General features: G+C 38.4%; 1 protein-coding gene across 2 annotated transcripts in view; it reads right to left on the bottom strand.

Moving 5' to 3' along the window:
- The window catches only part of STK32B (serine/threonine kinase 32B), a gene marked incomplete at both ends in the record, with an annotated part of 157,272 nt that extends 143,534 nt beyond the window's left edge, over positions 1-13,738 (bottom strand). Inside the window, one exon of one of the 2 annotated variants that reach the window (XM_079534851.1) lies at positions 13,663-13,738. In XM_079534851.1, the coding sequence (XP_079390977.1) occupies positions 13,663-13,738 (76 nt within the window). The remainder of the gene's footprint in view (positions 1-13,662) is intronic. The other variant, XM_079534852.1, reaches the window with a different exon arrangement.
- Positions 13,739-17,131: the final 3,393 nt, after the last annotated feature.

Raw genomic sequence — 17,131 nt, 5'->3', positions numbered from 1 at the left:
TAACTAGAATAATACTGTGAATTAGTAGATCGAAGCTTCCTCTGGCTGATTTTTATGAAAAGAACACTAAATAGTCTTGATTCTTCACAGTGCAAGATGAAAAACTTCCAGAATAACAAAGAAAGAAAAAAGTTTATTTTCTATACCAGCTGTATATGGTTCTGTTTGCTTGTTTGGTTTGGTTTTTGTCTAGGTTTATCAACAAACACAGATGGGAAAAGGTCAGGAAATTAACTCAAAGTCACTCTAGTGAAGAGAGTGAAGAAACTGAACTTGAAGAAATCTGTTCCATATGATAGTATTCATCATTTTTCCCTGAGTGGTCTGCTCTGCTGTATTTTCTTTTTCTAAATTACATAGACCACTCCAAAAGTAATGCCTCCTATTTATTTCCATATCCCCATGGAAACTACAACAGATACGAAGAACACAAAAATACTATTTGATAATGCAAATTCTCAGCTACAGAACACTCCTGTTCTGTAGTGATAGTAACCACCATTAACTGTGCATTTTCACAGGCAATGAACAAGAGCCTGCCTGCCACACTTGTAAAAATTTCCACATGCAGAAGTGACTCACTGTTTTTCACTACTGCTAAGATGGTGTTGTTGCTAGGAAGATGTTGCCTGTTCAGTCTTTCTATCTTTCATTAGCCCAAATAGATGGAAGCCATAAGGCACCAAATCCAACCTATATTGTGGGTGTGGTAGAACAGCTCAGCCAGGATTGGCAGTGTGGTCCACAATCTTCAAACTGGTATGAGACCTGCAATTGTTGTGTTGCAAGATAAAAGTTGATTTCTTCTCTGGCCTGACGCTACAGGCAGTGTTCTTTCTGTTCCTATGTGAGCATTTGTAGGACCCACCTGATGCAAACTTTGTAATATTTCAATGCTGACACCGTTATTTCCAACTCACTGAACCCAGTTCCCTGATTCAGCCTATTCCTGCTGGTGAGCTATCAAGACACTCTTTGTCACATTCTTTCACGTGGCTGTACATGGACATCCAGAACATGGCTTATATTGAACATCACTATTTTCTCTGCTGAAGTGAACCCACCACCTCACTGCGATCACATCCACTGTTTGATCTCTATAAACAGTCAGCAAGCATTGTCAAAGAGTACCATTTAATCCACATGGAGGAATTCTGTAACACACCTTTCTTTCATAAACACTTCTATATCAGACACCATTTTGTCAGACTGCCCATCTGCTGCCATGTGTCCCACAGCAATAAAATGTAACAAAATATTGGCAGGAAGGTTCAACCTCTATTGCCAAACCACTAACATCTTACTCTGATTTTGTGGGACAACATAGTGAAATAAGAGGCAATACTCTTTGGAGCAGCCCTCGTCGAACATAGTGCAGGACATCCTTTTCAACAACAAAGGTATCTGGCCACTTAAAGCATCAGAATGCCACTGACAGACAAAGGTCTGTAGATGAAAAGGTGTATATGTACATGATCTATCTAGCAGAGGAAGCTGAGGAGGATGAGAGCTGGTCTTATAGCTCTTCATTGGCATTTGTATGCCCAGGGAAGCATTCAAAATTCTCCACATCTCACTGGAAACAGTGAGAAAACTGAATGTCACAAGAAGTATCTTCTTCTTTAAGAGATCCTGAAAGAGAGGCTTTCTATTAAAGTATTTAAAATCTATGCCTGTCCTCCTTCCAGCATCTGTAACATAAACTGATGGCTCCTGGCTTAGGAGAACAAGAGGTCTGAAATCAGGACAGCACCTAGGATAAACGCTCAGAAGCACTGAAAACATGTAATTTCTTCACTGCCATGTGTTACTTAATAGTAATACTCTCTGAACTGTCGACACAGCCTCTCAAATACCAGAAAAGCCTTGTGAGAAGCCATTTAGAGGGAAGACTGCCTGTCCACAGCACTGGCTCTTTGCATGTTCTGCCTCCTACAGCCTATGTCTACTATGTCTACCCAGGCAACTATTAGCTGCTCTCTTCTCCTGTTCATCAATAGAGAGTTCTCTAACAGAATACAGAGTTCCTCACAGAAAGTTAGGATTATCAGAAAAATTCTGAACTCTATGACCCTTTGTCAGCAAAATCCTACAGTGCTCAGTGACTTTTCCTCCCACTATACCCAAATTTACCCCAGTAAATACTAACTTGATTTATTTTATAGCAGTGCTCTGTGCATAAGATTGTGCAGCTATCACTGTAGTTTTCATAGGCTAGAACAGTCAAATTTGAAGCTGAATCAATTCTGTGATTCTGTGATTCTGTGATAATATCTTTTTCCTGATTTTCAGAAAGGGTCTTTTTATTTTCTTTTGCTCTTTGACTTCAGGTTCTGTGTAGCAAATCACAGTGCCTAAGATGTGCATTCTCCCAGAAGAGTTTGCAGGCTTTACTGCTTGAACAAAGGTTTATCTGAACATAACCCCAAAAGGCATAAATACAATCATTGTAAAATGTAAAAGCAATCCAAGAGAAAGCAGATGATTTCAGAGAGGTATGGAGGACACTCAGGAGCTTAGTAGTAATTTCACATATTACTTCTTTGTTTTACCAGACTAACAGCTAATCACAGAGAACAGCAAATGAAAACTAAGAACAGATTTCAGTGCTCAGCAAGAGAGGAAAAAAACAATATCATAAGGAATTACAATTACTGGAGGCATTAACTCAGTTTGCATTTTTAGATGTTAAATAAGGATTGACGATAGTACTCCAAATGTAGGAAAAGGAATTATTATGTTTTTTTTATGACCCATTGGTATATATTGCTGCATAATCTATTTTACTTAATACAACAATCTTATGCAGAATAGCATTAGTAATTCAGTGACTCAGCTAGTACTTTGTGCTAGTACTCTGTTTTCTTTGGTATCAAACCAGGCTAAAAGCAACGGGGCAGAAATTAACAACTGCCTTGGCATTATCTAAAAGTTTTCAAACTTCAAAGAACTTAAAAAAAAAAAAAAAAAAGAGAGAGAGAGAAAGAAAATGAGGAAATGTGAAACAAAGTAAAAAACAAGAAAACTTTCTCAAATCGAAGCAGGATGCTAAAAAGCACATTACTGATATATTTTTCAGTTTGATTCAAATAACAAACCTTATTTGATAAAATATATACAAAATAAATGTTTTCAAAATAGAAAAGTGTAGAAAAGAATTAAAGAAATACAAAATGCAGACTTTAACACAACGATTTGATGTTGTAAAGAGAATATTTGCAATAAAATTCGAAAAACAAAGTGTCATCAACTACATCCAGTTATCATTAAAGCCTTAAAAACCAGCACAACAGGCTGCTACACTCCAACAATGTTTTGTTGTTACATTCTAAGAGGCGTGCCTTTAATTTAAAAGATAATGTCTTTGTGCTGATTATGGAATAAATGACAGTAACATATGTGTTTATACCGCTGTTAATAAGCTTGTCATAACATAGGGGAAAATACTTTTAAGAATAAAAGCATTACAGAATTTAATGCTTGTGTGTCAAGGCTTGTGACAGAGATTGCAGAAAAGGGATGTAGAAGAAAAAAATATTATAGATAGAAAAAACACTTGTTACTTTGTGCAAAAGCTAAGCACAAAAATGAAAAAAAAAAAAAAAAAAAAAAAACCCAACCTGATGGGCTGCATACAAGTACAATAAATTGAAATCTACAGAAAGCTTTTCTTGTTGCACATTGCTAGATTTCCCAATAGACAAAGAAAGCCAGATTGGGAAATATCTGAAGTTGACAGCCACTAGATGAGAACAATGATTTAAGCAGAGACATAAGATTCTTATAAATGTTTTGTACAGAGTTCAGATTTCTAGTGGTTAAATACAAAATTGTCAAATCTCCTTACAAATCCTAGCCAGTTCATCTAGATTATTTGATTTATTTAAGAAAAGACACAGTTCATAGGAGCCAATGTGGAAACATGGGAGATGAGGGGACAGCGATTGGGTGAGAGACAATTACAATGTAAATACTTCTTTGTGGTACAAAATAATGTATTTTGTCCCTGGGGAGGAACTTCTTATATTGGGAAAGTGCATTTTATAAGGCCATACACTGAAAGGACAAGAGGAAATAGCTCTTAACTTGAAGTGGGTAGATTTAGACTAGATATTAGGAAGAAATTCTTTACTGTGAGGGTGGTGAGATATTGGAACAGGTTGCCCAGTGAGGCTGTGAATGCTCCCACCATGGAGGTGTTTCAGGCCAGGCTGGATGGGGCTCTGAGCAACCTGGTCTAGTGAGAGGAGTCCCTGCCTATAACCGCGGAGGCTGGAATTAGATGGCTTTTAAGGTCCCTTCCAACCCAAACCATTCTATGATATGATTCTATTTAAGAATGAAAGGCAAAAGAATCCTCATTTCTGCGATACAAAAGTACACTCATATTCTTACAGCTCCTTCTCGCCTAACACTTCAGTAGAGTGCTCAGATTTTCCTGAAAACACACCACATGCTGCACTTCCCTTATATTTCTAAGAGTCACTGAAGCAGAAAACGCAAAAGGGAAAGTCTGGTAGCACTCACCTGCAAAGCAAAATGTACCTTCGTTTTTTCCTATTTTCCCTATGAATTTGTGTTTTATAAAACTAAATTATTTGTATCTATGTAAAACCTCTTCGCATAGAGGAAGCAAAATTAAAGCCCACATGCTACATTCTCCAAAATATATTTAAAAATATATATAATTTTGAAGTATAATTTTATACTGTATATATATTAATTATAATGTTAAATTCTCAGAAATTAAAAGGAAATTAATTGATGTTTTATGGGACACTGTATTAAAATAATCAGTCCTATATCCCAATAGCTGTATTATAAATATTCAACCTCTGTATACTCAGTTGCTGGCTCACTTGGACAGTGGGCCCAGATGAACCTCATGAGGTTCAACAAATCAAAGTGCAAGGCCTTGCACCTGGGTCATGGCAACTCCCACTATCAGTGCAAGCTGGTGGATGTAAGGATAGAGTACAGCCCTGCTGAAACAGACTTGGGGGGTACTGGTGGATTGCTATCTGGACATGAACCAGCAATGTGCCCTCACAACCTGGAAAGTCAACTGTATCCCAGGCTACATCAACAGAAGTGTGGCCACTGGGGTGAGGGAGGTGATCCTACCCCTCTACTCTGCACTGGTAAGACCTCAGCTGGAGTACTGTGTTGAGATGTGAAGTTATCAGGAAAAACATAGACCTGCTAGAGCACAGCCAGAGGAGGCCACAGAACTGTTCTGAGGGATGAAACACCTCTTTTATGAGGACAGGCTGAGAGAGCCGGAACAGCTCAGCCTGAAGAAGAGAAGGCTTCAGGAAGACGTGATAGTGGCCTTTAAGTATCTAAAGGGGGGCTGTAAGAAAGAAAGGGATAGAATATTTAGCAGGGTCTGTTGTGATAGGAGAAGGGTAAATGCTTTCAAACAAAAGAGGGAGGTAAGGAAAGCTTTTTCACAATCATAGTGGTGAGGCATAGAAACAGGTTGCCTTGAGATGTAGTAGATGTCCCATCTTGGAGACAATCAAGGTCAGGTGGGATGGAGATCTGAGCAACCTGACTGAGCTGTAGGTATCCCTGTTCACTGAAGAGGAGTTAACAACCTTAAGAATCCCTTCCATTCCAAACGATTCTGTGATTCTACGGTGTAGGCATCTTGGACCCCATCAACAAATATTGTGTGATATGAGTAAGTATTCCTCATAAAGCAAGTAGTTTATTGGCCTAAAATGCAGAGAAATAGAGCCAGTATATTCTTCAGAATAGTTATTGTATTAAAGCCTGAATGCCAGACAGTAAGACAACTTCATTCTTCTTCAACAAAAGAACAAAATTCACAGATGCTAGCCCATAATGTTTCTGGAAACACTCCTTACTTGCTAAACAAACGAAACTGTGATTGAGTCCAAGGAAATTCTGGATAAGATTTAGTTAGGGAAACACTGATTATTGCCAGAACAAGATTTTGATTTTTGCAGAATAATGCTTTTTTTTTTTTTTTTTGGCTTTTTCCATTTGCAGTGAAGCTTATGTACATGCATGTAGACAGTGTTCACAAATACATCAGCAAATTTATCAACAGCTCAACCTAAGCTTACATTAGGCAGTAAGTAATTAATGTTGTCTAAGGTAATCAACACAAATAGTTCATGAAATTAAGCAGAATTATGCTCAAGAGAGACTGGGTCAACTCACTACTGCTGCTCTATCCTCTCCAGACATCCCTGCTTTCCCTGCTGAATTCTGTGTAATTAATTCCCTCCTTTTTGTTCTCTCTCCTGCCTTGCCATAGTAAGATAATGTTAGTTCTATCAGGCCGGTCTTGATACTTCTTTTCTTTTGCATATCCAGAATTATTCAGAAATTTCTGTTTCATATTGACTTGATATTGATTGATCTCTGTAGCAATTGTTTTTCCTTTTTCTCTTTTCTTACATCTCAGCATTAGCTCACTCTTGCTACACCAAAATACTCAAAAACAACCTTGGCAATATTTTTCTGCCTTGCAGTACTTGGTCCCATATATAACTGTCCAGGAGGTTTAGCACAAGGAAGGTTTCTGCTTCTGTTTTCCTACCTTTGCTGTTTCAGAAGGAATCTAGAAGAGTCTTGTGCATGGCCAACAAAATCCCAGCCTTCTTCATTCTCATGCTAACGTTCAGAAGAGAAAATATTAAAACAATCCTGATGGGACAGGATTAGTTGAGTATTTATGAGCAAGATTATAAATCCTCATTAGTTTTTTTCCTAAGATTGTTCTGGTCACTTCCTAATTCGTTTAGGTATAGTATTTCATTCCAGGCTGTACTTTCCTCATTTACTGACTGAACATACATAAGATTCACAAAAAAGACTGTATTCTCACAATACTGCTGGCTTTGTAACCCATGTCCACACATATACATCAAGGAACTCTTTCAGGCCAAGTGCAGCCATTGATGAATTCAATACTATATTAAAGCCCAACATTAGTAGGTATAAATGTGAGGAGGTGCACCTCTTTCTCCTTGCTGTATGGGAAGGTGTCAAAGAGGAATGAGTACAGCCAGACTCATGATCTCCCTGGCAGAAGTGAAAGATTCTTCTTTTGGATATAGCTATCCATGAAGACAAAACTGTGGAGTAGAAGCAGTGTAATTGGTAATAGGTGAACAGTTGGGTTGGATGGTCTTTTCCAACCTTGGTGATTCTATGATTCTATAATGTATCTGTACACTTAAAAGTCATGACTGTGAAGAAATCAAGCTGAACTTTTCCTAATATCCTACCTGAACCTCCCCCGTGCAACTTGAAGCCATTTCTTCTATTGCTAGTTATATGAGAGAAGACAATGATCCCCACCTCACCACCACCTCCTTTCAGGTAGTTGTAAAGAGCAGTAAGGTTTCCCCTGTGCCTTTTGTTTACCAGCCTGAACAATCCCAGCTCCCTCAGCTGCTCCTCGTAAGACTTATGCTCCAGACCCTTCACAGCTTCATCGCCCTTCTCTGAACACACTCCAGGGCCTCAATGTCTTTCTTATAGAGGGGAGCCCAAAACTTAGCACGGTACTTGAAGCGCACACCAGAGCTAACTACAGGAGGACAATCATCTCCCTGCTCCAGCTGGCTACAGGATTTCTGATACAAGCCAGGTTACTGTTGGCTTTCTTGGTTACCTAGGCATATCGCTGGCTCATGTTTAGCTGAATGCCAGCCAAGACCCTCAAGTCCCTTTCTTCCAGTCTGCCAGCCACTCTGCCCAAAGCCTGTAGCATTACCTAGAGTAAGAAAAAAAAAAAAAAAAAAAAAAAAAAAAAGGCATTACACCTGCTAAGGTCTGTTACACTGTGATTCTCTCCTCCTCAAAAGCACTCAGTTTTCTTCAGACTAAAAGCCAGCCAGGGAACATATAATTTTTCAGTGTGCTTCTTCCTTCACTTGTTAACTTTTCCAGTCCTGCAAAACACAGCTCTCTGAAATCCTATTCTTTCGGCACAGAACACCACAGCAGCTCAGGTGTGAGTGGAGAACTTGTAAGAGCCAGCTACAAGCAGTGAGGGGAAAAATAATGTATTAATTTGTAAAGGGGTGACTGTAAAAGCAGTGGTGTTGATTTAGATAATAATTTTGTTTCATCACAGTTTTTTTAACATACAGAGTTTCCCCTGATTTTGATTCTCTAAGGTTATCTGGTTTGGAGCTTGCTTAACCTTGAATTATTTGTATGCAGTTTTCCAAGAAGCTTGTCCTGAGTTCTAGACATGCTGTACAACATGCATATCAACATGGATAAAACACTCACACTTCTTAGATAACAAGCCACTGAGGAATTCTGTAATATTCTCAGAGCTGGGGGGTCACGTCAACAACTTGTGTAAATTCCAGAGGGCTACAAAAGCAGCAGAAGAGATTTACATTATGCTTTTATTTAATATAGATGCCCTGACATGGATATTTCCATCAGATCAGATCATGGAAGCATAGAGAACATGTTTAGGAAGGATGCTGAAAATTCACCTAATTCACCTCTAACCCATTGCTGGCAGAGCTGAATCTGGATGATGGTAAAATAAAATAAAATGGGTCAACGCTTAACTGCTCCTTGAAATTGTCATGGTTCTAATCCTGTGTTGGATTTTTAAAACCATCAAGTAGGGTACAGACTTGCAGTTCACTCAAGGGAATGAAGAGCAAGAATCTAAAAATGAAGGTGCCATATTCATTTAGCCTTTCTTCAGAGTTCCCTGTGGAAAAGGAAAACCCATGATCTAATGTTAGCTTTTACCAGTAATTATTATTTAGTATCTGAAGAGGGCCACATTATTAGTGCACATTGTAACAAAGACTTTAAAAGACTGGGTCAGGAAGATAGCGACTGAGGATTGTTGCCATACCATGATATCTGCTCTTCCTCTTTGCCACAGTCTTTGCAAATTCCTGACAACACTTTGGTAGTTAGTACCTATGTGACTGCCTAAGATGACATTCTCTCCTTTCTGACCACAATTTCCATCTGTCTCGTACTATGCTGTACTGAAAGCTCATCAATAACCTTTAAGAACTGCTGGAAATAACTGAAAAGTAAAGTTGTTTTACAAATATAAAAGCAAACTCTTAAGAAATCAGTTCACTTATTTCTACAAGCCAGCATAGTAAAACTGATCATTTTTTTTTCAAAACCAAATACAACTGAAATATCAATTCAACGGTCCAGTTTCTAGCTTCTAATGCTTTTATTCCTTATCCTTTCCTGTGTATCTTCCACAACCATATAGGTAAATAACTGTTATTACTATTTGCTAGTAGAAAATAGTTATTTTCTACCATCTGATTTTCACATGTTGAATATTATTTTTAAGAATTTAATTAAATATCAGTTTTAACAGAGCATCGTTAAATAAAATTATCATGAAATATATTCCTTAAAGTTGCCAGGCTATTGATAATACATTCATTACTTATAATATTTACTGAAATTTGAGAGTTACATTTACAAATTGTTAATATTCCTCTCACTGTTCTATTGCCATTTCTGTGAACTTACAATTATTTTCAAGACCTAAAACTCAGGAAAGATATATGTCTTTACCTTTTCTATATTATTACTGGAAACAGCTATTCAGGAGAGGATAGATGCTCTGTATTCTTTATGAGAAAATATTAAGGACAAAGAGAGTCAAAGTTCCCTTGCTTCGGTAGCATTAATCCAAATGAAACCTTTTGTAAAAAATCTTATAATTCCAATCCATTAAAGCATCTAGCTTTGTGTAGAGGTAGCAACGTTGCTACACCAGACCTAGTTGTCTATCCAAAAAATGCAGCAATAAAAATCAAAAAATGAAATATATTTTCCCATTGACCTTCCATAGCAAGAGTATAAGCTGTGTAAGTATTAGACAAAGGATTCCATTCATAGGATTTTCCTAGCTCTTGTTGTGCTTTAGTCTAGGCTAAGAAGAAAAACTGAGATCAAATCCACATGACTTTACCGAACACTGATGTGCGAGAGATAACTAGATGCTTTTTCTTGAAGATAAATTTATTTTTTATATAGTACACTTGTCATAATTTCATTTTTCTGGATTTCAGTGGAGCAATATATAAGAAAGAATTCATAAAGCTGAGAAAGTTGAGCATTACCTGGCAAAATGCAAAGAGGTACTAAAGACAACAGTGTTATTTCGAAATGGAAATTATCAGGCTAAAGAGGGATAGCAGCAAAGAGAATGAGGTATGGAAATGAGACAATTTAGTATATTCACAATCTATTCAGTGGACTTGAAAACTGTCATTGAGCTAGTGAGGGTAGTAATAATACACGAAAAATAATGTTAAAATAATGGAGGCTCAGAGAATCACAGGGAAAGAAATTAGGGCTAGATTCAGGGGGGACCTGAATATGAGAAATGGCTTGAAATTCAATCTTTTTCAGTGCAAAATGAAGTCACATTTGAGAGCACTTAGAATTCCTGCTGTAGATTGAAACTCATCAGTAGGAATTCCTGAAAAGGGTATTAGTGAGCCAATTCATCACAAGATGTCTGTGTACTGTCTGTATGATATACACATGAAAAGGGCATAGGTAGTTACAGGCTATACTGGAAAAGTTAGTTCCAGTAGAGACCAGGAAATGTCGTTTCCAGTAAAAGGTTCTAGTGAAAACTTACCTGTAATTGTACGGTTTTGAATTAGATGCATGTGATCAAGATGAGTTTAAATACATATAGATAAGGTACACTGTGAATGAAAATGCAGGAGAAATAAGAAAAGTAGAAGTTTTCTTACAGAACAAAGAGTGAGAGGGAACATTTTTGCTAGTATCTATCAGTGCACTGGAGTAATCATCATGGAAGAAGAAGAGCTACTTAAGCTAGCAAAAATGTTGGAATAAAGATAAATTTTATATATAGGTCAAGCATGCTTTTAATCAAGAAGGCAGATGCTTCTACCCATTAAAAGAGTAAGGTTCTGCAAGATCCTTCTAACAAAAATAGGACATAGTGAACAAATATAACTAGTTTAAAAACGGTTTACATTACAACTTTTGAAAAGATCAGCATTTGATAATGATGGGAGAAGGTGTCTGTGATATCTGAACACTGAACAACACTTCCAGCTTGCCTTCTGGCTGGATTAGTTTTGATTATCCCATCAGTGATATCCATCCTTAGAGTGGTAAGTCTACTACACTGTTTAAGTTTCAGATCTACTGAATGGATTGACACTCATCCTCATCAGAAAGAAAACATGACTGGTAACCCTAGAGCAGATACTCTACAGGTTTGTCAGGCTGTATCTGGCTGCTCTTCATCCACTCTTTCCGAGTACTTCTTTGCTAAATGGTACACTGCAAATGAAACTTTTTCTATGGCTCATGAAATGCCAAAGAATTATTTTAAGCATCTTCCCAAATTCATGATTTATTCTACATTCCATTTATTCAACATTGAAATGCATGAACATAAAATGACAATATGTTTTTCTGCTCATTTTTCTCATACAAAGGAGACATCTGTGACATTACAAACAACTCTTTAAATAACTTGTTTTTTATTATGCCTACATATTCACACACAACTCATTCATACTGGGTCTATATGAATTGGTAAATATTCTTACTCTTGAACAAAGTTATACAGTCTCATGAAATAAATGAGCTTTGTAACACTGTGTTGGGGGTGGCTTTGTTGGTTTTGGTGTTTTTTTTTTTTTTCCTTTTTTAAAAATTTTAATTTCATATTGCTTCCAGTATTGTGGAAGGCAGTTACTATTGTAAATATTAGGAACAACATGAAATACTCCTTGATTTTTGGATTACAAGTTGCAAGATAGATTTTCAAAGAGAAGATATCTTCCTATATTTTTAGGTACTTGGGAAAATTCCATCCGGAATTATAAATCATAAACACCATAGAAAATAGGTTATCTATTTCAAAAGCAATGGGCTTTTCTCAACTATGTGGTTGTACTAAGCATAACATCTTAAGAGGGGGAAAAAAGAAAAAAAAAAAAAAAAAAATATTTTAGGAACATTCAGAATGGGGAAAAAAATAAGCAAAGAATAACAATGTCTTAGTAGAAATGCATAAATAGCTTATGTGTACATGTTTTTGTTGTTACTGATGTTTAGTTTTTTGTATTTTTTTTTTTTTAATTGTTTTCCTGAGGATAAAAAGAGCAAAGTGGCATGAAGCCCTTTCTGGTCTCATTCATTCTTGAACTTTGTTCATTTTATCCATAAACTGACCACAGCCTTTTCTTGTTGGAAAAAAATAGAAATGGTAATAAGTCATAGACCACTCATGTAAACTCAAGAGAGCTCAGTCAAAACACTCACAGAGGCAAAGGCAAGGCTATTTTTCACCTTACAGTGTCTAAACAAGATTAACACTATACTTTCACTCTTGGTAATCATTTACAATTAGTCATGTAAGTCTTAATGTCATTCTCCATTATAATTTTACAGCAGGGAATGGTTTTTCTCACTTGTTTACATAGCATTTACTTATGGTAAATGACTGACAACTGTAAATGACAAGAAAATCACAGCTACTGCATCACAGTCTACCTATAGTAGATACCCTAGTCCCTTACTCCATACAAACAATAAACTGCTGTAAACAAAACCACACCAAATACCTCTTCAAGCTTTGCCAAGAAAGAGAGAGTGGTAAATATGCTTGAAGTGTAAGCAAATATTTATTCGCCTCTGAATAAACTTATTTAATATTTTTCCTTTATATTAGCAAAACAATGCAAGTGTCTCCATGTGTCCTGAATGGATAGGAAAGAGCATAAATGTTTCTGATTTGTTATGAGAAATGTTATCAAAAAGGCAAAGTGAAGTCTGCTGAGGGACAAGCATTTCTCAATAAAATATTTTGGGAACTAGAATGAAATGGATATATTCAAAATGAAGTATCTATTATCCAGTTATGCAGCAATATGTTCCCATAAGTAACAACACTTCTTCTGATATACAAATGTCTGCTTCTTAAAAGTGGAGTGTCCTCTTTGCTTTAAAAGTCAAAATGACTGAAATTGAGAGCCATATAATCTCAGTAAAACAGAATCTATGTAAGAAAGTTACATGGAAATACATAAAAAGTGAAAAAAACACCACATTTTTAATGCAAACTTCAGATCTCTTCTGGATACGCTTTCTTCTGATATATATTGAGGCAGGGAAAAAAAAAATCTCAAAGTAATAGAACAACTTTCAGAAAGTTTCAGAAAGTGTAGGTGGAGAAAAGTATACTGACTGAAAGATGTACTGCCATTTAAAACGGACTGGTGGGCAGAGTCAACAATAAACGAAAAGAATGCCTGCCTTTTCTCATTTCCAAACTAATGCCAGTTTCACATACGTACACATGAAGTTACCTGGCCATGTGTTTAAAATCCAAGCGGTGGTGTTCTAGGCTTCAGCTTAGCTTGGATAAAAGCAAAGAACTACATAATTATTGCAAACAGCTAAACAAAGGTGGGCTTGCCCTCCTCCTTCCCTACCCCACAGCAAGTAGCCGACTGGAAGATCTGTCCAAAATACCTCCCCCAGCCGGACCGAGGAAGCTGCCAACACCTGGCTGAGGGCGAGCTGCCGCCTCCGGCCCCGGGGCTGAGCCAACGGCGGGAACTGCGGGGCGCGCGGGCGCGGCGGTACCTCGGACAGCTCCACACTCACCGTCCTCGTTCTCGTCGAACACGGGCGCCCTGTGCGAGTGGCTGCCCCCCATGTTAGTCCACAGCCGGCTCCGCATCCCCCGCCGCCAGCATTCCGCGGGGCCGGCAGTCACCCCGGCCTCGGGGAAGCTGCCCTCCCGCCGCCCCAGCCCGGCCTGGCCGGGGGAGCTTCCGCAGGGCTAGCAGTCACCCCGTGACATGAAAGCGATCCGTCCGCCCCTGGCAGCGAGCGCTGCTGGCGCTCACGGACTTTGGCCCGTCTCTCATCGCGGAGGGGCAGGGGAGGGAGGGAGTTAGGGGAGGAGGGAGGGAGGAGACGGAGGTCCTGCTGGTGGTGGCTTTTGGTAAGCGGTAAAAGCTGGATCTACCTGGATCCTAGCGGATCCTCCCTCTGCCTCCTTCGAGACCTCCGCCGGAGAGCGCGGAGTCTCTGCTGCTGCCTCGGCAGCACTGCCTAACGAGGGCACGGAGCTTCTCCTGCCGCTCGGAGGAGCTTACTGGCATTGGCACCCGCAGCTGAGGGCTACTGGGATCCGAAGCGGCTGAGGAGCCGTGGGTGTAAGCTCTTCTTAGGTTAACCTTTTCGGAGTTTTTTTCCTCCCTAATAGGGGTTCCCCCTCCTGCAGCGGGGAGGACCACGGTCAGCTGTCCGAACTTCACTGAGTTCATCAAAGGAAAAAAAATAATAACAATGAAAAGAGAGAAAATATCCCTCTTCCTTTTCCTTCGGGGCCCGGGGTGCTGGAGAGAGGTCTCGGCGGGGCTGTCCTCCGCAGCGGGGGTGCGACGGCTGCAGCAGAGCACTTTCGGGAGCGACGGAGCAGGAACCGGACCGCCGCGGGGGATGCGCCCGGAGCGGCCGAGAGGGGGCGCCGCTGAGGAGAGCCACCGCGCCCAGCCCTGCCCGGCCCCGCAGCGCCACCTGGCGGCCAGCAGCCGCCTCCTGCTTGTCACCGGCAGGGCGGCTCCGATAGGACTTCGTGAGAAGAGGAGCAAAAAAGTACACCTGTATACATATCAGTATATTTATCTCGAAATAGCTCAATTACAAAAGCGCTTTAGGGAAAAGAAAGAAGGGGTAGTGGATAAGATGGAAGAACATTAGAGAATACATGTATATTCTCTCTCTCTCTCTCCATGTATTCTCTAATGTTCTTCCATCTTATCCACTACCCCTTCTTTCAAACTTCTGACTTTGGAAAAGTTCTAGAAAAAAATTGTGCATACAGAAGGAGAACTTTCTTTACTTACTGTATTTAACTGCCTTAGTTATTCACATCAGCTATCTTTGAACTCAGTATAATCTTGCCATAACCTTTCAAGGAAAGGTTGACTGAAATTGAATGCAGAGGGTGAGACCCTGCATTATGCAACTAAGAGCTCAGAGCTTACCGCATCTACAAACACAGACAGCTGATAAATTCAGGGAATAGTGATATTTTTCCATAAGCATACATGGACAGATTGTATCACTAACTGATATTCCATACTTAATCATCTGGATTGTCACTATTAACATGCAAGATGTTTGCAAAACACAGAATGTTTCAATACACAGACATCTAAATTGTTGTTTGGAAAGCATCACTTTCTCTTTGTTATTCGTTAGTTTATTAACTCAACTATACAATAGACTATACTATACAACCTAAGTCATCCAGTCAAAAAAAACAAAAAAAAAAAACAAAAAAAAAAAACAATGTTATGTTATTGAGGATAGCAGTAACATATAGAAATCATTACCTTTCAGCTAGCAGTTATCATCTGTGCTAACCAGCAAGCGTGGTGCTCTAAGTTAATCCCTTTCCTTTTGAATTGGCAAGGGAGAGTTGCATTTAAAGTTTAATGCATTTCAGCTGATGAGTTACCTTCTACCTGAGCTAAGGTCTTATATCACATTAATGTAATTGCTTTGATTCTTGTGAGAGAACTTTAAAGTGACCTTCCAAATAATGGGAAGAACTCATTTGCCAGTAAATCCCCAATCCTGTGTGTGATTATTTTACATATAGAAAGCATGTTTCTAAAACAACAGACATGGGATGAGCAGGAGCAGCTTGAGATTGCTTTGCATGCTGAAAATATGAATCATGAAAAAATTCTTGCAACAGCCAGGAATTACTCTATTTCTTTCTTTTTTATCTGACTTCTTCCATACCAACTGATTCCAATGACTCTACAGACATGTCTGTCATGATTTCATATGACAAGGCCCACATGGACCAAAATAGTTAAACTGCTTACAGAGTAACAAATTGTCTCTATTCATTTAATAGTCATTCCTACTAGAATATGCGTCTTTCTTACTCCTATTTGGATTATTACAGTAAAGTAATAATGAGCCACTCATTCATTACTTATTAAAGATAACTTTATGTTCTTCTGTAACTCTTGCTCTTGACTAGTGACAGACATTATTCTTCCCAGTCATTTTCAATTAAAAAAAAAAAAATTAAAAATAATCATTTGGCAAGAATTGCTGGTTTTGCTGCTCTAATGAAAATGCAAGGTATTCATTGCCACACTGCCTTTGCTCCAAATGAATTTTTTCTTGTACTAAACAGACAAGCTTGCTGGTTGCATCAGCATTTCTGCAGATAATCAAAAGTTGTTTTCTTAATAGTGTTCAATGGAACAGAGGGCATCAAGGCCAGATGTATTCATGAGACCTAGAAAAGTCTCAAGGAAATCAATTGCAATTTTCCAGTATGAGTAATATCAAACCTTGAATATACAACCTGTTTATTCACATGGCCCAGAACTCTGAACAGACACATAAGTTCAGCATCATTTTTCTAATGTTACTCAAAACAACCACTGCATATGCTCCAAATTTAGCAAAAAATCTTCAGGAACAATTACTCATGTATTTTTCCAATTGCTTTGGTAAATAAGAAATAAATCTGAAATCAGAACATCATACTAATCAATGAAGCTCTCTGAAGATTAAGCTTTTTCAGGGTATTCAGTATTTACTCTCGTGGAACAAGTTTCTCAGCTACCAGAAGTCAAAATTTGTAAGTCTTTGAAGACCAGAACCAAATCCCACTTCCCATGTTTATCTGCTCTAATAAAACATCACCAGGCCTTGCTTGAGATAAATCAAATTCTAATCTTAAAAAGGTGCTTTATTTTTAGCATGTAAACAGTGCATAGCATATACAGAAAACACGGTAGGGAAAAAGGGCGTTCTATCACAGGGTGTTGTTTTTTTCCTGTAAATCAGAAGCTGCAATCATTGTGAACATCATTTTAAGCCTGTAGTTTTCCATTTTCATTTAAGGTCTACACTACCTGGCTTAGATTAATAATGTTTTTTGTTGTTGTTGTTGTTGTTTTTAACAATGATGATTTTAAACAATGATAGTTTAAAAATAGTCCTCTTTATGGAAATCAATAAAGACCACACTCACAGCTGGTTACTTTTGTGTCCCTCTGTACAGAGAAGGGTCACAATCTCTGCTGTGTGT

Source organism: Tetrao urogallus (assembly GCF_951394365.1).
Source record: "Tetrao urogallus genome assembly, chromosome: 4".
In the NCBI taxonomy this organism is placed as follows: domain Eukaryota; kingdom Metazoa; phylum Chordata; class Aves; order Galliformes; family Phasianidae; genus Tetrao; species Tetrao urogallus.
Note: the sequence above shows the minus strand (reverse complement) of the source record. Positions and strands in the feature narration are given on the sequence as shown.